Below are 19446 nucleotides of genomic sequence, written 5' to 3'. Positions count from 1 at the left end.
TCCATTGATGGATTCATTTTATAATTTGTAAACAGAGGATTCTGGTCTGCAAAGCTAATTTGGCTTTTTTTTTTTTTTGTAAATACATCTTTATGTATTTTTGCGTCTGCTTTTAACTGCACTGTGCTTAATTCTGTGGAAAACATTACATACAGGAGTGTGAAAGAACGACCAGACAACGGTGGTTTATCCTGAGGATTTAAGTTTTTAATTATGACACCACATCAAAATAAAAATTTCCAACAGATCTGGAATTTAATTCCATCCATATACATGCATAGCAACAACGTTTTAAGAAACATTTTCTCCCATAATCAGGACATTGGAATGATCATTTTACATCAGTATCCCCACTGACCTCCCACCCATTTTGTTCATCAGCAATAAACGTAATTCTTGTACAACTTCTTTTTTTCCCTATGGGGTTACAAATAATTATATGCACAGTCCCCATTTCATAATACTGCTTTCAGTAATGTTCCCTAATTTACAAAGTATTGCATTGAGAGCAAATTTCAAAAAGGGAGACCAAAGTGTATCATCAAACAGAAATACGAGTACTATACAAGAATGCTGCCATCCTCATGAAAACATCCACATCTGAGTTGAAGAAAAGAGACAGGGACAAACAGCCACATATGTATGCAAAGCCATGTGTATATGCCAAAATGTGAGATGCAGGGTTGTGCCTGGTTATCACCCCCAAATGGAGATTTTTTTTAAGGCAAACAAGTCATTAGTAGCAATCTGCATGTGACATTTTGGGCATATACAGAAACTGGTACAGCAAATAAGAATACACAAGTGCCTCAGTAGCTATTTTTGTGTCTAAAATGCATCTCATTTTTGTATTGTCTATTGTTTCATTGAGCCTACATTACAGTGTAAACAATATGTGTGCTACACAAGAATGACTATACAATAACATTACAAACAACTCTGATATAAATTTCATTTTGAATTTAAATTAAGATCACTACCCCTATTAATACTGATTGTAAAATAAATTAATGTGAAAGTGGCACCAATATTATTCTTGATTCATTTTTCTTTTCTTTTTCTTTTTTAACCAATGGTTTTGCATTTTTAAGTCTTAAAACGATGAAAGAAGAAGCTTCTCTTGATTGTCCACAAGCAGCATTTAGCACTGCGTGATGCACTATTCCAGACACAACAGTGTACCAAAACAAAGGAGAAAAAAGGGGGAAAAGTTGGGGAACGGGGGGGTGGGTTTGGGTGGGAGAAGAAGAACGTGTCTTAATCTTCTCAACTTATTTTACATGCTCTGCAGCATGTGATGAACAGTAAAACTTCTTATGGGTAATAAAGTTTGAAAGGTTGTTGAACTGGATGTCACAGAGGCGGCAGTACTTGCCACTTCCAGAGCCGTTCACACCTTTGTTGGCTGTGGGTGCTGCCTCATCGTTTGGAGACTTTGAGGAAGGCGACATGTTCTCGTTGGAGTCGGCCTGGTTCTCGGTGGCCCACGTAGGTGAGGGATTGGGAGGTTGGCCGTCTGGCTGGGGCTGGTTCTCCTGCTGTGGTGGAGCTATGCCTGAACGGTCCTCTGGCTTGTGCCCCCCGTTGACGATGACCATGCCCCGGTTTTTGGGCAGTAGGGGAAGGGGCTCCTTGCCAGGATGGGGGCAGCCATTAGCAGCAGGCTGCTGGGCCTGCTCTCTGGTTGTTCCTGTCTCTCCCCCTCCTCCTGCACCTCCTCCTCCCCCATTAACGCTCTGCTCCTGTTCGCTGGCCTCTCCCTGCATCACTGCTCCCCCGGTCACATAATCGGTTGGTTTTATCCCAAAATACGGCGATATTTGCTCAGGACCTTTAACCTTCTTTATTGCTCCGGGATAAAGGCAGTGGGGTAGAAACATATTCTTGTTCTCATCTTTTGATGGGATGAGTTGGGGCTCAGCAAAAGGCTTGAGTCCCGAAACAGGCCCCAGGTGAGGGGGGAACATGCCTCCATTCTGCACCATTACTTTCCCATTGCCATTCTTCTCACATTTGCCTGGGCTCTTATCATACACGTCATCAGGGTTGCCGTCACTCTTCATATCTGGGAACATGGTCGTCTCCAGGCTACCAGTCTCACTGTGTTGTTGCTGCGGTTGTGGCTGTTGCTGAGCGGCAGCAGCAGCAGCGGCGGCGGCTGTTGCAGGGCAAAAGTTCTGTTTGTGCGCCAGGTAGTTCTCCACTTTGTTAAAACTTATCTTGCACACAGCACATTCGTGATAGTCCAACAGTCTTTTGGGGGAGCTACATGTCTTGTCAGGGACTGGCGAACACTTTTTGCTGAGATCAATGGGAGCATCTAGCTCCTGCTGCTCCACTGTATTGCATTTGGGAGCCAGAATAGGTTTAGTGACAGTCAGAGAGGCCTCCAGGTGTTTGGGTACCATACCTGGGAAGATGTCACAGCGGGGGTGGAAGCGGTCTGCTAGGCTCTCTACAGCTTCCTGGGATGTACAAGGGTTCATTGGCGGAACCCCGAGGAAACCAGGCTGACCCATAGGGGGCCTCTGGTGGTCCTGGTCAGGGAGACACATCTCATACATCTTCCTGCGCTTGCGGGTCCGCATGGTTCTCTGCATGGAGGGTACCTTGTTGGTGGACATGCGTTTCATGGGTGGGTCGTGACGGGTGGCACAGTAGTACTGCTTGTGGACCATGTAGGTCTCGTGACGGCTGAAGGTGATATTGCAGGCATCACAGGTTGTCTTGTTTGGGTCATTGTCACTTTCCACCAAACCCGTACTGGGGCTTTTCCCCTCCATCTGCTTGCCATTCTGCCTCTCCTCTGCCCCAGTTGGGGTAGAGACCTTCTTCACCTGTCCTGCTAGATCCTTATCAGGTCCTTTAGCCCCAGCATTGATCATGTCCAACACACTGGAGTTCAGACAGGCAGACTGCATGAGGTGGTTGTCAGCCTCTGTAGGGTGGCAGCCGGCCAACATGCTAACAGAACTGTGACCACTGTTGGGGCTCACCGCCTCAGGGACCTTATCTGAGAGGGCAGAGAAGTCAGGGGACTTTGCCATGTGTTGCCAGCGGCTGTTACAGTAGTGCTTTTTGTGGACCAAATAGTTGTCCAGGTTGCTGAAGGTGATATTGCATTCGAAACAGGTGGCCCCTTTGGGCATAAGAGGACTGTAGATGACAGGGGGATAGCTGTTCCCTCCATGGCGCAGCCTCCGGTGAACTAGCTCTGACATTTTAGCCAGAATCTCAGAAGCCTGCGGGACTACAGAAATGTCTTGGGAGAAAGCAAACTGAGACAAGAAGGGGCCCATGGGAAATGTAGGCATGTTATGCTGCACAGGGGAGGAGGCCAGCCGGGGGCTTGAGGGCTCAGACTTGATCCTAGTGTAAGAAAAACTGGCTTTGCTTCCTGGGTGGGCCTCTCCCTTCTGAACAGACAGCATGGGCTTCTTCTCAGCCTTGTCAGCCTCTCCGTCTGTGCTGGTCTCCTTGTTGAGGGCCCCTTTGGGACTTCCCAGTAGAGCATCCTTCCTGTTGGCCAGCTCAGTGCGGGCCTGCTGCTGCTGCTGGAGGCTTTCCTCAGGCCCCCTGGGGGAATGCTCGGTGCCGTCGCCTTCCCTGTGAAGTTTGCTGCCGTGCCCATGTAAGTCCTGATGCTGTAAGAGTTCCCTGTGGCTCTGGAAGCTGATATGGCAGTGATTGCATCTGAAGGCCGCCTGTGACAGGTGAGACATGATGTGATGCTGGAATGTAATAAGAGAATCTGCCGTGTAGTTACAGATTGTGCATTTCAAGCTGGTGCCAGGAGGGAGGCTCTCTTCCATTTTGACACCTGTGAAGGAGATAAAAGGGAGAAATGCTCAGAATCTCGCCTCCCACTTCTCCTTTAGAGTTAACTGTAGAAACCATCAAACACTCATGCATTATGCCAAGCCTATTGCCATCCACTAGATTTTTTTCTCAATGATAAACTGTCAACTATGCTAGCTGACAGCAGGGTATGTATATTTCTGAAAAGAAATGACAGTCATTTTTCCAAACCTGTGTAAAACTAAAAAACTGTCATTTTTTTCTAAAGCACTTTTAGGACCCCTCTTTCTTTAATAAAAGGGGACTGAAAGTAGCCATCTTCAAGCTGTTATATATATATATATATTTCTTTTGTGGTAAAAATCTAGTTTCTAATCTACCAAAAACTCTTTGATTCATGGCATTGTCACTCACCACTGTGTGAGGTGCTCAGGTGCATTTCCAGGGCCCTGGCTCCGGAGAAGCTCTTGTTGCACTGTGGGAAGGGGCAGATACTGGGGGTCTGATGGGGACCAGTGTCGTTTTCCTCCAAAACCGTCTCTGGCTCCCTCTGTCGCCCACTGCAATAGTACATCAGATGGGCCTGCAGGTTCCTTTCGCTCCGAAACCAGATTCCACATGCCTTGCAGGGGAAGATGTCCTCTGGAGGGACACGGAAAGGGACAAAGGGGACATGGTATCAGCATACACTACTTACATATTTTTATTCACAAGTATAAAGATAAAGAGCTTGCACACATGCATACAAACATATTCCTCTTCTTCTACAGTTTTGACTCTCAAAGCCTGTGTTAAAAGGCTTTTCGACCAAATCCTCAGCTGCTGCATATCGCTGTGTTGCTACCACTGGGTTGGTGCCCTTTCTCAAGGGCAAACAAGAACACTGGACCATCTGCTTACAGAAGCCTCCCTGTTGAGCTGAACCCAGATAGCCCTCGCTAAGTAAACAAACACACTATTTGCATGAGGCGTGTATTTCGCAATTAACACGTTAGTTTGAGTCTCAGTGTGTTTATGTGAACCCAAAACTTGAAGGTCGATGGCTCTTATCTCCAGTGCAGAGACTCATCTGGGTTAATCTACGCCCGGCGGAGACGACGCTCCTTGTTAAGCAGGTGACTGAGTGCAGGCTGTGGACTGGTGTGTGTGTGTGTGTGTGTGTGTGTGTGTGTGCGCGCGAGTGAGAGAGAGAGAACAAGAGCACGCGTGTGTGATTGTGCATGTCTAAACAAAGGCACGTCTCGTTCCAGCTCTGTGTACGTGCACTCGTGTTGGTGCGCGGGCACTCACTGTTGACGATGGCAGTGGGCAGGATGGAAGCCATTGCGGCCTGCTGCGGCAGCAGCTGGATGCTGTCCAGCAGCCTGGCTGGGTACATGCCCTCACTCAGAGACATGTGGTTCATTGCCTGCAGACGCGAGTCAAAGTCCACCGCAAACGCCACCAGCTCCTCGCCCTCCATCATGTTCTTGGTGGTGGTGCACCACAGCTGGCCACCTGGACAAAACAGAGATAGAGGAGACATTTAAATACTTATTCCGAGACAAGAGAAAGTTTTGCTGCGTGTACACGTGAGTAAGTCTGGACTTATCATGTCAAGTCATTATGCAACATAAGAAATTACATTTGTGTACAACATCTCAAAGAGTAACAGTGTGTAATTGATGCATTGTTCAAAAGTATAAAACTGTTTCTTCCATGTAATTGAGAAAGGCTTCCAATAGTACCAAATGGTCAGTACACCAGTATAAAAAAAAAACAAACAATTTTCTCACTTTTGCTGCCACCCTGAAACAACAAAGGTGAATTGAATTTCGTTTGTTGAAAATTGAGAAATTACACTTTCAGCAGCCAAAATCCAAAATCAGTGCCCACATTACTCTGGATAATTGACAGAGGATGCCATCAACAGTTTTCATAAGCACTACTTTTTCTGTTCTGATAAAAACTGTTCACGATGAGGTCAATTTTCTCAGCAATTTTCAATTCTATGAGCACTAAAAATGAAATTCCATTCGCCTTTGTTGTTTTTGGTTGGAGAATCTCAGAAACAGATATCTAAAAACCTGGTCAAATAAAACAAAACTATACAACTAAAGGTGCATGAGAAAGTATGATTTGTAAACAAACCTTTTAAAAGGTGTTTTCTTTCTTTTTACTGTCACTCATATGTCTTTCTAGGCTACTGGCGCTCCTATCCAGAAACAAGGCAAACCTCAGCTGTGGTAAACTGTAGCCTACAGTGCTGTTGTCAGCTGGAACATTGAGACAGGTCCTCCACATTATTAGATTGTTGTGTTTTGGGATTAAGCATTCCTCTGAAATCTTCTGAACATATTCATTAAGTCAGAGAAAGGGGGGAGGGGGCAGGAGGAAGACAGGGGGGGGGTAGAGGGAGAGAGTGAAGGTTTTAGCTTAGATAATATTTATCTCAGCACATGACAGGCTTTTCAGCTGCACTTCATTTTCCATTGAAGAGATTAAAGTTTTTAATATGACTATTTACAGAAATCTGGCTGAGGAGATAACAACAAACTATGATATGTGCCTGCTAAATGGCAGAATTAGGACATTGTTTCTGAGGAAAGCTGGACAATTAATTAAAGCACGCTGTTAGCTTTCAAAGATGTGCAAACATACCGACGGAGTGTCAGGCTGAGAGGGGACATGTGATTTGAGCCCTGGCTGATGTGGAATAAAGAGAGTCCCGAGGAGAGGTGTGAAGGCAGGGGGGACGCAGCTAGAAAAGCCCCCACACACGCCGAACACTGATTACTCATGTTTACACAAAACCTATGAATCACCAGGTTCAAAATCGCCCTGTAGACACGGTGAAGGTGCTTGAGTAAGGCTCTGTTTGAAAACAATCCACTTTTCTGTGGATTTATTGGAAATTGAAAAACTAGGGGATGGAAACAGATCCACCATGAACTTACACTATGCCAAGCATTATGTATAAATCATTGTTAGGTTTCTAGAATGAATTGCCCCATTATTTCAATGCAAAATTGAATATTTCAGATTTCACATCGCTGTTTTGATTAAAACCTTTCTAGCCCTTCCTATCTGCTGGTGAGGCACTGAAAATTAGACGAGCACAAATGTGTCAAAGGAGTGAAATAGTATTAAAATATGCTATCTTTCAAAGTCCCATTTGTGTGCAGGCCTCCTCCCCATGAGTGTGGGTATGTGGCTGCGCGTGCATGTCAGCGCCACTTTAAAGAGCAGCGCCTATCTGTCGGCCAATCTGCTGTGACGAGACACACACTTCAGGCCGCTCCACTTCATCGTTTTGATTCTGTCATACCACACACTGCCTGGAGAGGCCCTTTGAATTTTTATCTCCTAATTAAAATAACAAAACTCCTCTCCACTGTCTGCCCAAGTTACCATCAAGGTAGATACAAACTGCCACTGACAATGGCGGGGAATATATATCGCAGTCATAGCCACAAAAGTTTCTCTCCTCTGAATGGATCTTTTAGTTCAGACGCGCTCAGTTTACAAAGAGAATTATGAACCAGGCCCTGATGCTGAGATACAAATCAGTGTTTTTTTGGATCAATCCAAATCAAATATACTGTATGCTCTCCTCAGCTGAAATGAAGTAGATTTTGTACAGTCTGATGAAAATGTTTTACTGCATTTTGACAGCGGAATATGCACTCAGATTGCATCCCTTCAGCCAAGAATGCTACAGATCCATCTGTTGTGTGCGAGAATGCTGGAAGTGAGTTTCAGGACTGCATGTCCTAGTTTTACTGAGCTACCAAAACACTGAGGCAATACGTGTTACAGTCACTCAACCAAGACAAGGTAGAAAGATACATGTGCTCTGGCTGCAGGATTATGGTTTAAACTGCACTTACCATTGAAATCAGAGCTGTTTCTCTCAGATTTGTGACATTTTTACTGCAATTTCCTGTATTTTTGTTTCTGAAATGCATCATGATCCTAGCTCTGTATCTTCATATCAGTATTTCTGATTACCTGTACAGCCATAAGTTTGCACACACTCAAATGCAAGTGCACATGCACGCCTGCAGTGCATGTATGTAATGCATACAAACTACTGTGCAGGAACATGTCATTTTCATGCACATATGGAGATGCAAGGCATAGAAAATAGTCAGTACAGAGGCATCAGGTGGCTACAGACAAAATCAATATCCCATGAAGGAGCTCTGTCGAAAGTCATGGCTGTTTCCCTCTGACAGTCTTTTAATGACAGGTGATTTAAAATCATAGAAACACAGGTGAGCCACCTATGACAATGGCATGATCCACATGAATGAGGAAGTGTGGAGGGGAGTGGGTCGGGGGGGGGGGGTCAACAGTTTGAGCGAAAGACCAAACCCGTAAGTCGTGAAACTGGGGGAAAAGGCTGGGAAAAGTGCAGCTTGTGATTTGCACTTGTTTGCCTGCTAACTGTCTGCAGTGAGCTGCCTTTGTGCAGTGGCCAATGCAGTTGGAATGAAGGCTATTGTCTAAATCCTCCTGCAGAGCACCTGATAAAAGAATAAAGAACTATGACATATTCTAAAAACAATGGAGGAATTAAGCGGAGACAATAGGCCAGCTGCCTCATTAAAACAATCAAAAACGGCATCCTGTACGTAGTCCAGATAATTAAAAACCACTGCTTCCTACAGTCTCTCAATACCATATCCACCAGCTCACTGAGGCCCTGAGACTATGGCTCTGCTGGCTAAATGCCCTCTTCTCTCTCTTCCCTTTGATTAATGTTTTATTTGAACATGCAGTTGAAGATGAACATATGAAGGAATTCATGAAACAATATTATAATGCAAACCCTTTCCCCCTATAAGTACTTATAAACTAATCAAATGTCTCAGGATGAATCGCAGGGACTCAGGGCGTGTGTCCCCTCCCCTTTGCCTAAAGCCCCGAGAGATTTCAAAGTGCAGGCATCACAGGGCATTTTTTAATTTTCTCACTTTAAATGACTTTATAAGAAAATGGATGTGTACAGTATCTGTATATGTATGGGGAAGGCAGGGAGAATAGAGTATGAGATACTTGAGCAGGAATACATTTTTTTCCTTTTGCTCCCTGCAAACGGCTACCACCACCATATCTTAATGAAGCCGCAAACAAATCTCTCATGCCTCGTGCAAAAGCTGAGAGACAACAAAGCAGCAGAAATAACAGAAGGGCCCGGATAATTAAACTGGCCTGAAGACAGGTATTCAAATGTTGGTGTGTAAACAGCACAACTCTTTAATAGTTTAGCTGTAAAATGCGTAGTTAAGCACATCAGCACTTGCCTCTCCCATCTGTCCAAACACATTACCGTTGCAGAGGCCATTACAGCACTGGGGTACAGTCCCACTGCACCACAGCCACGTATTATGGGAGGGGTTGAATGGGGCTCCTGGGAAAACTAACAGTGGCCCATTGGCATTACCTGCATGTATCATGGGGTCATGTATAATAAAGCATCACGGTGCACTTTAAGAAATGGGAGAGGATGATAAAAAGTTCCGCACTCATATAGTGCATGCTTGGTGACCACGGTATACATTTTAAAGAGCAAAGGTTTCGAATCTTTTTTGTCATGTTTAATGTGTTAGTCAAATTTTCCTTTGTGAAGCCTGATTTGTTCTTTCTTTCCTTTGGTTTGGTGACTCTGCCCCTTAAAGTTCTCGTCACTGTCTATTGGCTCTGCGCTAACAGCCGTTCTTAATTGTGAAGAGAGGCTAGCGGTGCCTGAAGCTAGAGAGAGGGTTGTAATTAAAGACCTCTACTCTCCTTGTCTTCAAATCAGCTCCAGCCCCTCCTGGTCAAATGGGAACAAGCTCCTCGCACCTACGAATATCAAGTAGCTGCATGTTGTTAACCACCACTTCTTTCTTTAACAGTGCTTTATCATAGGAGGAGTAAATGACAGTGCCACACACAAAACAACTTCCCAGTCAACTTCCCTGGATCTTGTGAAAATATTTATCACAACTCAGGGATGAATAATATCTGTATCTGCACCTGACAGCAGACGGTGCTGCAGCAAACACTAAACAAATGCTCCTCATGAATACTGGTAAATATTTGGATGTTTCTGGATCATCAGAGTTGAACACATTAGGATGACTCATGGCTGTCAACCCGGCCGTCACAATCCCCAGCCCCGAGCAGGCCGCAGAAAGGAAAACGCTGAGTTAGACCCGATTGGGAACATCATTCACAGGGTCAAAACAAGCTTACTATTATTGACGGTACACTAAACTAGAATTAGCTGACTCTACTATTATTTCACTAAGGCACTGACACAGATTGACTCTCTCCTTCTCTATCTCTCCTTCACTCTCTTCCACCTCCTCCTTCTCATGTTTTGTCTTGGCCACTAGGAGGCACTCTTCTCATGCAGAAGCTGCTGGTGGATGTTGTTGCTGCGATGATGCAGACACCTCAGACATGGCAGAGCAGCGTAGACGCCAGTCTGCCTATACATCTTTGCAGGTAGGTGCCAAAGATCTTACTCTTGTGAGAAATGTATTTGGATCAAAAGGCATTCTTCTGACCTTATTTTTGACTGAAAATTACATTGTGTAAGCCTAAACGTGGAACTAAAATGTTCTGTGATGTTTTTATGTTTAATAATCTTTTGTCTGTTGCTGCCGCATTTCTGTAATGACAGTAATCAAGCATGCCAGAATGCTTTTGTCACTTTTTAACACATTTAAAATTTTACTTCTAAAATCTTGAAATTATAGAAGGAAAAAACAATCACCTATTTTCCATGGAAATTAATACTGTTCAGTAAATATGTGTTGAAAGAGCCCTGACTTGTCTTGTCTTGCCCGACACCAAAAAGCCCCAGATTTCCCTACTTTTGCACTACAGCGTCCAGACTAATTTTAGCATCAAGTGTTTTTGCAGATATAGCCAGTACCGAGAGCTCATGGATGCCCTCAAGCAAATGGCACATGGGTCAGAATCCACAAATTAAAAAGTCCTCCCAGGGGAGCCTCATACACGCCGCTCTCTCAATAGTATACATTCACAGGCAACAAAGACATAAAAGCTGCACAGCACACTGAACAATGTCGTTAAACACATATTTAAGCATTGTTTGAACATCACAAAAACAGTTGAAAAAAAAAAATCCCGATCATGTGATTCAGCAAATGTTTTACTGAGAAAAAATAAACGTCTCACTTTGAAATTACACAACGTTTGGCTAGTCTCTGGAGACTCATGCAGCTTTTTCAATACAGTGAGATAGATACTGGCAGAGGAATGTTTGCCTGGTAATAGTGTTGTAATAATTTTGAGGGGGGAAAAAATAGAAATGTGAATTAGCAGCTATTTTTGCTCTATTAAAGTTTAACGACAGAGGAAGGATATTTAGATTTCAATTTCTCATACAAATTTATTTATTAGTGAAACATATTAAATGGTGACATATTTAACATTCTAAATATTCCATGTTTTACTTTAATTTTTATATTTAAACTATTTTAAGATGGACAAAAAATACTCTCTCTAAATAATTTCTTTTTGACATTTTTATTTTTTTTCCAAACAAATAAAATGTTCTACTGTAAACAGCAAATGGCTATTGAGATCATTTACAGTTTCTATATTGCATGTGTGCTGTCAGTCTGAGACAATACCAGCCACAAATTCCTATAGCACAAAGCTGTTCTTCCTCATTAGCTGCCACACACGCAGTCAGCTCCTCCCTGTCCACAGTAAAGTGGAGTAGACTATTAAAGGAGAGCTCTGACTGGCTCCTCTCCTCTCAGCTCCGCTCTGCTTTATTCTTTATTTGGACAGGTTTGTCCCATTGAGCACTCTATTAGCTATCCTTCTCTGCGGGTAGTGCTGCCTGTGTCCTGGTTGTGGCCGGTCGACATGTGTTTACTGCGGCCCCTGCTGTGGCGGCAGGCTGGTCGGGGTCCCGTCCTGACCAAGCCCTGCTAATGGGACCAGAAGACCCCTCGTGACAGGGCGCCGCTGTGGTGAGCACCGCAGCAAATTCTACCCCTCCCTCCCCTCCAGCTGCGGCCTCATGGCCCATGTCCCCCTACCCATCATGCCTCGGCGGGAGCAGGTGAACGGCGGAGGGCCAACGCCGGTGAGCTTGGTTTTTCCTGGGAGAGCAGTGCGCCATTGCCACGCGCCTCAGTGGTTCCTCCAACATGGCTCCGGCCCTACGCCACATGGGCTGGCTGGCCATTCTGTGTGTCTGTGTGTTTTTAAGTGTGTGGGTGTGTGTGTGTGTGTGTGTGTGTATGTGGGGGTGTATGGTGGATGCCAGCCCTAATGCAAATGCTTGCCGTTTAAAAAATGGGAGCCTCTCTCCTCCTCTGTCTCTCCTCTTTGGAAAGGTCTATTTTGGCCTTCTGGTGCTGGCAGTTATTTTTTTCCTTTCCAGAAGGACAGAGAGCCAGGAAGATGCACCTGTCATCCATTTTGAAATTCAACATTATTGATCTGGTCATGAGGAATGGAATTTATGATGCTATGTGTCTTTCTAAATGAATACTTATTGATTTGTGCCTTAAAACATACATATTTCTCTTTTGCAAAGTGTTTCTGTGCCTTATTTACGAGCATGCTGATTTGGTGTTTACAGCACAGCAATACACAGAAAAAAATAAACACTCACAGACACTCTCGCACTCTCACCACAAACACACACTTACACACATGCATATACACTAGTCACCGGTGCAACATCCCAGCATGCCCTCTGTCTCTGCACCCCTGTAATTCTACATATTGCTTAAAGTATGTGCTAATTAAATTTTCTGTCGGTTTGCAAGAGAAATAAATAATCTGCAGCTAAAAGGCCTAATTGCGTTTGTCACATTGTGTCTCGGTGGCTGGTACATCGGGAGCACAGCCGCTGCCCTTGCTCATTGCCATTCTGTCGTCCTGGCAAGCCCCTGCGCTGCCCCAGGTATCACCACGCGGCCATCTGGAGCCGACATCTGTCTCTCTATTGATCACAAGGGTTTAGCACTTGATCAAACAGACTGCGACAGGAAATTGCTCTTTTCCCCACAGAAAAGGCCAATCGCCTGCGTGAGGGTAATAGAGTGGAACTGAGATGCAGCACCAGCGCGGTGGGCAGGCGGGCACGGGCACAGCCAGGCAGGCAGGCAGCGGCACGGCGGTGTCAGCCGCTGTGGAGGTGGCTGGGAATGGCACAAGTGCTAAAGTCCACTGCCACGTTACCAAGACCATGTTTAACCTAATCTAACCTTTCTGTTTATGCAACTGCAGCACTTCTAATTTTACAGTAACACAATCTTTCCAAATTGTAATTTACAATCATGCAAATTTTGAGTTTTCCACTCTGAGCACATCGTTGAGAACCATGTGTATGCATGCTGAAGATGAGACCATCTCCTCTGATTAAAAAAACTGTCATTTGAAGAGCAGAATTTGTCTTTCAAGTCATTCAGGTAAATGTCTAAGCCAACAGCTGTCTGAAACGGTTAGAAAAGCTGGATGCAAGTGAAATATGCTACATGATAAGTACACCAGATGGTGGTAAATTAATGTATTTCTTCAGGAAAAAAAAAAAGAAATTTCACCAAAATACTTGAGCATTTACACCAGAGCTGTATTCTGATATTTTAGAAGGCCTTTCGGGCAGTTTTTTATAATAAATAAATACAATATAGGGGAACATTCTTGCAGTGTTTCAAACATTTAAAAAAAGTGTTTAATATGTAACTGAGCATCCGGGTGTAATATTTCAATAGTGGGAAATGCTTGACAAGGCTGCAGTTGTCCCTTGCTTACCAGTATCCCCAGTGGAGTTCAACAGTCTATTAGTGCCTGAGGTGAACAGCTTCTAAATGTGTGTTACAGTATGTTAGCTTAGGCTGTGGTCCACATCTAAAATAGAGGTTTCCCTCTGCTCAGGCATGCTTTCGAGGCACTCACTGTAACACCATGTTTAGCAAGTATGGACAATTTGATACTGAAGGTGACATTTATTCAGCATTGTAGAAAATATTTAATTGTTCCTGCAGAGAGCGAGATATGTTTCCCCTTGCCTACAGTGCTGGGATTGTCCTTTGGAATATGATGCAAATTTGGGATGAAGCAACTAATTCCTTCCTTGCACCCCTGTACACCCCCTCCCTCAATCCTCCGCCAGCCTCCATCCTCCCCAGACACGAGGATTCTGATTAATCGTGTGACCGCCCCTCGTTTTGCATTTTACACAATCTCACGGCGCCACGGTGAGATGTGTGAGGTGTTTTGCCACTTTTGGCAAGCTGAAAAGATGTAGCCCAAGGAAGAACAAGTCGAAAGTATGAGGGAAAAAAATATGACCAGGGGACGTGATAAAAAATTATCAGCCAGTGTGTTTTCCTGTTTGGTTTTAATCTACATTTAATTAAATTCTTATCTGCTGTGTGCTTATGGCTGCATTTGAATGGCGAGGCTGCATTCATTATGAATGGTAAAATTGAACTCAGTACATTGTGTGTGGCCCAATAAAGAAACAAGACTCTTATTGCAGTGCATGCACAAGCTCCGACAGACATGCGGAAAAAATAAGTCAATTAAGATCGGTCTTTAAATTACCGCTGTATCAAAACAAGGGGCGGGAGCATGCTCCATAATAGAATCCTGACAGCGGAGAGAGCACAGTTGACTGTTGTTAATATACATCCCATTTGATACAGCCAATTGTATTAGCCTGTTTATGGAATGCACCCAGTTGATGCACACTAGATTTACTAGTCTGTCATGATAGTTCATAATCGACAGTGCTGGAAAAAAAAAAGTTGACTTCAATGAATATAGAGGTCAAATGACAAAATGGCTGCAGCAGGAGAAAAGGAGTTCCTCATAAAGATCCTGCTGGTTTATTGGAATGTTAGAGGTCAACAGCAAAGGTCAGTGACAGAATATGTAGACAATATGTGGGCCACAGCAGATACTGAAGAGTTAAATCCAAAGAGGCAGAGAGGAGAAAAAGATTCAGCTCCAAAATTGTAATACTATTGACAAAAGACACACAGCTTATAACGCGCGGGCGGCACTTCATAAGCTAAGAACAATATCCCATAGGCAGCACCCCGGAAAACGTCGAAAAAGACCCTGAGCCGATACTACAAAGTTGGGCCCCGGCAAAATCCCTAAATCTTCCCGTTTGCTTATTCGGAGCAGCATGGGGGGAGAGGGAAGCTCCCTGCTGCCTGCCCATGTTTACAGAGCCGTTCTCATCTCTAGGCCTTGCTCATCCACGGCACTGACACACGGTGTCGACATGATTAGGGGTCTGCCTTTGCATAGGGCTGCGTGTGTGTGTGCGGGGGGTGGAGGATCGGCAGATGAATGACTTTGGTGCATCGGAGAGGGATCACAGCAGATAATCGCTCCCGACTGCTGTGCAGGAGCTCTCAGATCTGGTCTTTAAAATAATGTTCGGAGTCAAGTCTCTCCAAAGCTTTTCGCAGGTTATCTTCCACATTTTATGTTTGCTGTTTAAATCTTAACAGGACACAGGCAGCAAGGGAGAGCAAATATGTCTGGAGTCGGAGGAACCCGAGTGGAAATGTTATTGCGAGGGGTGAAGATTAGCTGAAGCAGGGGCTGAGGAGATGAAACTCCTCTCTATTCGAACGGCTTTCATTCCTCGAGGAAAACTTGGAATGCTGAATTTAACCTTGGGAGGCCAGATTCCTGTGAGAAGCGCGGCGGGGATAATGAATCTGACCTCTTGCTAAAACTGACATCACTCAAAGGCATTCACTCAAACACAAGACAAACACCAAATCTACTTAAGTACATTAAATACAGACCACCACTAGCACGCAGACAGTGTGAATACAGTACAACATAAATTCCAGTATCATAAATACTCCTATCACACAAACAGAGGAGCCATAAAGTACGGCTGCCTGTGTCTGGGACTATAAACCTCTGGCGTTACTCATAGGGAATAAACACACATGCACAATTTACTGCACTAGATCCCCCCTTTGTTTATCTTTTAAATAAGCACACTTTATCACCCTCCTGCATAAGCAAATTGCATGCAATGTGTGTTGTTTTAACATTTGATATGCTGTCCAGAAGATTCATTTCTCCCTACGATTTCAATTGTCTTTGCAATATCCTGCTGCCATAGGCATCAGGCCCCATCACCTGTTCGTTATCACTGGCCGTCCTGTTTGGGAGCTCTTGAAACGGTGCCATGGCATTGACTCTCAGTTAACAGCAGGTCTCTGAACTTCTCACGCTTGATAGCGGAGGCTGGAAAATTACGCTAACAACTAATTAACATCATAAAGAGCGTTTAAATGGACGGACGACACCTGCAACCTTCATTTGCACACGCTAACACAAAATTACCTGTGTTTTTATTTTTGCAGATAACGCATGCATTTTTTTAACACCTTTTAGAATATTCATTTTTCCGTGGCTGGCTTTAGAATTGGCACCACTGTCGTTTTCACTATGTACTGTAAAAAAAACAAAAAAACACCAAGCCAAAAATAATAATTGTCAAAACAGAGGGCTGGCAGTATTCCTAAAGCTGTTTTTTCCCCTGTGAGTTTGTATGCAGCTTAAAAAAAGTGCCCTGCTATATGCTGTGCCTGAAATAACACATTCCATTTCTAATTTTTATTTGAATATAAAATATTTCCAGGTGGCAGACATAGACCTCCAGTTACTGGTCCGAATAACAAAGTGCTGCCTGTCAGTCTGAGACACTTTGCTGGCTGGCTGAACTAAGCTGGTTTAGACTGACAAGTCTTCAACGGTGGCAGCCTCAGCTTCCACTGGCAGGCCTCTGGAGTCCTTTCTCGCTCTGGCTCCCAGCCTCACAGTCTTTCACCGCAGATGACCACAGTACAGTCAAGTATCGGTGTTCTTTGAAACCACTCTCTCTGTGTCTTTCCTTTAAAGGTCTGAAACAGCTGCTAACTTCCACAGGACGGTAATGCACTCACACCTCATTACAGAGCCACATTATGGACTACAGCAGTAATGCAGCTTTAATCTTCTCCAAATCGTTATAAATGTCAAGCTGGGGCCAGGGACTTCCCAGTCTACCGCACCAATGGCTTAGCCCGCTATCCCCTCTATTCCGTATTAGCTATAGCCAGAGAATTACATTCACTGCCAGATCCCCTGAAACTTTCAACCCTTTTGTTCCAACATTCAATGCACCATTAACATACCCTTTGAAATTGTCTCCCCCCCGCTCCCAAAAAAAAAAGCCCCAAACAGCTAAATATGAAAACAGTTGATACCCCTACACTGCCACATACACCCCTACACCGCCCGTACCTCCCCCTTCTTTTCCTTAGCCTCTCCTAATGAGACGCAACATCCCTGTCTCTCCACTGAAGGATCCAGACTTTCTGTGTGATAGAGAGACTGCGGCTGTTTATTAATAATGAATTTGGATGTTTGCGTGTGGAATGTTATCAGCGCGCACACAATCCCACCAATAGTTTGCCCTGATGGGGTAGCTGGGTTCCTCATTAGCAGAACATATTTAATCCAGAAGTTTCTTATCAAATGTCACACCTGCATCTCTAAATGGCATTTTCACATTCATTCGCCTGTATTTGGGAGATGAGGCTCCAAGGTGCTTTGCAGAGATTAAGAAGGAGAGAGAGTGCAAGCTTATTTTATCATTTAGCGGGTCTGGAAGGAATCCAAGGAGTTTTTGTCTTGTTGTTGTAATTAGAAAGCCTTTTAAGTGATAACGCCTGCATAGGAATATGAATATGTAGCGATCAGGCCAGCCCCCCCGCCCCCCTTTCCTCCTCATCTCTGTCTCTTTCTCTGTCTCTCTTCCGTTCTCTCTCTCTCTCTGTCTCTCTCTCTCTCTCTCTCTCTCTCTCTCTCTCAGCTTTTTTAAATTGTTGAATGCTGAGTTTTTGTTCTGCGTACAGCAAGGATTAACTCAGAAGCTTCAGAAGTTTAATGAAAGACTTGAAAGTACACACTTTTCCTTGTTTCTGGCTGTGACAATGTTTCTTTTTCCTGTGCGAGAGCGGACATGACATGAGTACAACTTTTTTATACCTGAAGCATAAAGGATGGACTTCACTTTCCTTAAGGAGACATATCAGCAGCAGTACAAGACAAATCCAAATTTACAATAATAAAACAAAAACTATATACATATACATTATATTTATTTGTTTTGACAGATATCTGAAATTAAAAGAACTGTCTAATAAAATATAGTACTGGTAGATTTTCAGCCTTCACTGAGCCCAGGAATCCATTTCAAACCAGTGGAGAATTAAACATTTCCTGCACAAAAGCTCAAATATTTATCATTTCCTGTTACAATACTCCTCTCCAGTTGTAGAAAATGGAGCAGGTATGCAGCCCCCCTCTCAGTAGTGGCATTTAGTCTGTGTATATCCAGAGAAGCTGCTGCTAACCATCGGGCCAGAGATAAGTGCAAAACTGAGAAGTATTGATCCAGTAATAGTGGTCCACGCTTTGACTCTGACACCTTAACCCTGCAGACATAATGTCATAGCCTCTTATCCTTCCCTCTTAACACAACCTGCCTATCTCCCACAAGCTGTCACCTCTAGTAATACGCTTCTCAAAAGCTCCCCTAAATCACTGAAATCATTGCACTTTCAGACATTATTTATTTTCCCACCTCTTAAAAGTGAAGCATGATTTACAGTTTGGGAAAAGGTTGCGCCTTTTCTCTTTTTTTCCCCTCCTTTCCTCCTCTTCCTCCATTTCCCTCTAGACCTACTAACGCTTTCTGTCAAGGTAATTCCATTTCTACCATTGTAAGAGCTGCTACGTAGCAATTACTATGTTAGGCCTGTGTAATTGTGTTGGCTTACAGCGCATGATAAATACAGTCGAGCTAGACCTTGCATAGTGATCCCAGATGTGCGCTGGTTTAGACGTTTTCATTAATTGAAAGCGTCACTGTGTAACAGCGCAGTATTACACTCTGGCAGGTATGAATGAAGTCTAATACAGCTTAATTACTCCACAGCTAAATATGTATTGTAGGAATCCCTTATGTGGGGATTTTTATCTGTTACAAATCACAAGTTTAAACCACTGGAGGGTGGGAGTGATAATTAGTGAGGATTTAGGCATCCAGAATTCTAATAGAAAAACCCTTGAATGAATCCAAACATCTCTCGCACATAAAAAAGGCTGTAAATGATGAGACTTTTTGCCCAAACTTTTTTGATCGATGCGTTTCAAAAGCCTGCCACTGGAGTGTCTAGGCCATCGCTGAAGGATGCCAAACGTTGACATTATATGCAAATTTTGTTTATTATCTTGCAGGCAGCACAGATCCTGCCTTGGTTGGGCTGGTGCAGCCTACAGCAACTTCCAAAGCAAGGTTTATGCACAAGGGCTTCTAATTAGCTCTCTGAGGGCCGCAGTTAGTGCAGCAGTTTTCACAACAGCCGTTGGGAAGTTGAACACTAACTTGGAGGGCTCCATATGTTGCCCAGGAGGCCTGGGAGACAAACCGATCCAGCGTATTTCACATTATGAAACACTATGTTCACTCCTGAGAGCAGCTTTTTCATTCTTCTCATGGATAGCCAAACCAATGAATGGTGTTCATCATTAGATATGTATCTTTGGGCTGCCTTCATTTAAAATTTGTCCTTTTAAATATGGAGACCTTAATGC

The 19446-nt window shown here is 44.0% G+C and overlaps 1 protein-coding gene and 1 long non-coding RNA gene across 4 annotated transcripts in view; one reads left to right on the top strand and one right to left on the bottom strand.

The window, feature by feature from the left end:
• Positions 1 to 185: 185 nt before the first annotated feature.
• Positions 186 to 19446, bottom strand: part of zfpm2a (zinc finger protein, FOG family member 2a) — a 115275-nt gene continuing 96014 nt past the window's right edge. For both annotated transcript variants that reach the window (XM_038712182.1, XM_038712183.1), the window contains exons 6-8: positions 5089 to 5295; positions 4213 to 4440; positions 186 to 3820 (exon numbers count right to left, since the gene is read on the bottom strand). In XM_038712182.1, coding sequence (XP_038568110.1) covers positions 1272 to 3820; positions 4213 to 4440; positions 5089 to 5295 — 2984 coding nt within the window. In that variant the 3' untranslated portion in view covers positions 186 to 1271. The remainder of the gene's footprint in view (positions 3821 to 4212; positions 4441 to 5088; positions 5296 to 19446) is intronic.
• LOC119898052 lies at positions 5232 to 13203 on the top strand. Of its 2 annotated transcripts, none has more exons than XR_005443477.1 (4): positions 5232 to 5369; positions 5980 to 6070; positions 10164 to 10275; positions 11596 to 13203. It is a non-coding gene; the product is annotated as an uncharacterized LOC119898052 (long non-coding RNA). The 2 variants fall into 2 exon arrangements; XR_005443478.1 differs by having other exon boundaries at positions 5237 to 5373.

Source organism: Micropterus salmoides, unplaced genomic scaffold (assembly GCF_014851395.1).
Source record: "Micropterus salmoides isolate LMB-PRFRI ecotype aquatic unplaced genomic scaffold, ASM1485139v1 Ms_hic_scaffold_11, whole genome shotgun sequence".
Classification (NCBI taxonomy): Eukaryota; Metazoa; Chordata; class Actinopteri; order Centrarchiformes; family Centrarchidae; genus Micropterus; species Micropterus salmoides.
This window is presented reverse-complemented; position numbering and strand designations above follow the sequence as displayed.